General features: G+C 41.6%; 1 protein-coding gene across 1 annotated transcript in view; it reads left to right on the top strand.

The window, feature by feature from the left end:
• The window catches only part of LOC137967959 (uncharacterized), a 31,645-nt gene extending 29,260 nt beyond the window's left edge, over window positions 1-2,385 (top strand). The window contains exons 4-5 of the mRNA XM_068814564.1: window positions 1-861; window positions 1,394-2,385. The exon at window positions 1-861 is cut by the window's left edge and continues 708 nt beyond it. Of these exons, the coding sequence (XP_068670665.1) occupies window positions 1-861; window positions 1,394-2,385 (1,853 nt within the window). The remainder of the gene's footprint in view (window positions 862-1,393) is intronic.
• The last annotated feature ends 386 nt before the right edge of the window (window positions 2,386-2,771 follow it).

A 2,771-nucleotide genomic window follows, 5' to 3' on the forward strand; every position in this document is an offset into this window, starting at 1 on the left:
TCAATGCTTTTGGAAGATTGTTTGCTATGCTTGGTATCAATGCTGCAGTCATCATTATAGCAATCATTACTTATGGCATTAGGAAGGCCTTATTAACCAGAAAGACCTTCCAGAGTCGAGAGGAGAAAATGAAGAAAATTTCCGAATCAAAGCAGTTGGCCTACAGAACAGTCTTTTTCTTCCTTTTCGTAACCTATCTAAGCACCTGCTCGAAGACAGCAAATGTTCTTCCCCTTGCTTGTCGCAAACTGTGCCTTGACGAAAACAGTGAAAAGTGCAATACGTTTCTAAAAGTTGACTTTAATATCAAATGTTCCAGCCAAGAATTCCGACGATCAGTGATTGTTGCGTACTGCAGTATTTTGTATATCATGTTTCTACCTATAGCTGCCCTGGCGGTTCTTTGGAGACACCAAAGGTCATTGAAGAAATATGGCGACGGAAGCGATGATGAAGCCACATATTCCCAGCATTCAAATCCCGAAATTGTCACAGGCTTACGGTTTTTACTCGCAAATTACAACAATCGCTCGTGGTATTGGGAACTTGTCGAAACAGCTCGAAAGGTGACCTTAACTTCAGGCATTATCCTGATAGGAAGTGAGAGCAGAGCCTATATTGGGTTGGCTTATGTTATGTCAGGTCTCTATGCCATGTTCTTTGCGTTCAAGCAGCCGATAGCAGAGCCCTCTGAGAACAAATTGATGGTTTGTTCCCTTGCTGTAACTTTCGTCAACCTTGCAATAGGTGCTGTGAGTAGAATACCAGCAGAGAGAGTACATTCCTCGGTGGACATGGACCATATCATGTTCCACGCATTGGTATTTGGAGCAAATTTTCTAGTGATTGGAATTCTTGTGGGTAAGCATTTTGTTCTTAATTGTAATTAAAGCAAATTTAGAGAATTGGGAAGTTGGCTTTCGATTGCTTAGCATTGTGTGATGATAGTGAGCTCAGAAATATCAAGCATCTCAGTTTATACGAAACATACAACGTCCTTTTAAAAATAATTAGTTGACAACTTCACGCTGTTCCCTTATCGACGGTTTTGTTTTTTTGTAATTGTTAAAGCTGTCAAAAACTCCGTAAACTGCACCGCTACGATGAAGACACAGAATCGGTTTGTACTTTTGGGTCACTTTTTTTCAAATTTTCTTCAAAAACAAGTTTATTTTTATAGTTCCCCCACAAAACACCTTTGGCTATGCATGTGAAACACTTCAAGATCTTTCACTATGAATGGACTACCGTCACGCAAACAAACATCCGGGCATTAACATCTACTGGCAGAAAAAGAAAGTCGCGCACTTTTCAGAGTACGAAGCTCCGCTGTTTGGCTTTTCGCTCACTAGAGATAACAAACAAACGTATTTCTTTACTTTCTCTTTTTCAGTCCAGTACGTCTGGTATATCTACCGCTTTGTCAAGGAGTGGCGCAAAAATCCACAATGGTCTCTTTCGTGTTGCCTGGCGTTGCTTTTGCCTCTTAATGACCTCCAAAACGAAATACGAGGAATGACAGGAAACGATTTGCTGAAACAACAACTGCAAACTGGTAAGTTTAATGCGCCATCAGTATCTGGTGCGCTCAAGGAGAGTGGAGCAGTAAGCTTTGACCTTGACTGTATTCATGAGAAGCCGAAAGAGTCAGTTGAACCTCCATCAGTCAACTTTGGCTTTGAAGAAAGCGAAAGCGAAAGCGGTGGTCTTGAAGAAGACGATGCTGACAAAGTGGCATTTGACACAAGAAAGAAACTGGACCATCTCGCAAACCCGAAAGAGACATTAGAGGAGTTCAAAGAGAATGGAGCAGTAATCGTTCACCTTGCCTGTATTCATGAGAGGCCGAAAGAATCAGTTGAACCTCGGTCAGTCAACTTTGGCTTTGAAGAAAGCGAAAGCGGTGGTCTTGAAGAAGAAGATGCTGACAAAGTGGCATTTGACACAAGAAAGAAACTGGACCATCTCGCAAACCCGAAAGAGACATTAGAGGAGTTCAAGGAGAGTGGAGCAGAAAGCTTTGTCCTTGCCTGTATTCATGAGAAGCCGAAAGAGTCAGTTGAACCTCGATCAGTCAACTTTGGCTTTGAAGAAAGCGAGAGCGGTGGTCTTGAAGAAGAAGATACTGACAAAGTGGCATTTGACACAAGAAAGAAACTGGACCATCTCGCAAACCCGAAAGAGACATTAGAGGAGTTCAAGGAGAGTGGAGCAGAAAGCTTTGACCTTGCCTGTATTCATGAGAAGCCGAAAGAGTCAGTTGAACCTCGATCAGTCAACTTTGGCTTTGAAGAAAGCGAAAGCGGTGGTCTTGAAGAAGAATATACTGACAAAGTGGCATTTGACACAAGAAGGAAACTAGACGATCTCGCATACCCGAGATAGACATTCGATACGCATTTCTGACTGGCTTTTTTAAAGGCATTAACTTAACTGAAAATTATCCCGGACAACGGCAGTCTATTATAGAATAAAGTACCTTAGGCCCTTCAATAATGTGACCCGACAGCATACGAGTCCATTATTTGATTGTGAAATCGTTTTCAGGAAAAGATTACCTTCAAATCTCAGGATTTGAAATTCCGCACCACGTGCTTTCAATTTATCCCCTTGAGATCTGTTTTTGAGATTTTATCGTTAAAACACTAGATAAAACTGTCCGATCTCAAGAAATTATGTGTGTCCTTGACTCTGTGTTCCGTTACTAGCACGGATGAGGGAGCCTTGGATAATCTAAATCTTGTATCAGAATTCCTTACCGTGTGGTATTA

The sequence above is a fragment of the Montipora foliosa genome, chromosome 1 (assembly GCF_036669935.1).
Source record: "Montipora foliosa isolate CH-2021 chromosome 1, ASM3666993v2, whole genome shotgun sequence".
NCBI classification, from domain to species: domain Eukaryota; kingdom Metazoa; phylum Cnidaria; class Anthozoa; order Scleractinia; family Acroporidae; genus Montipora; species Montipora foliosa.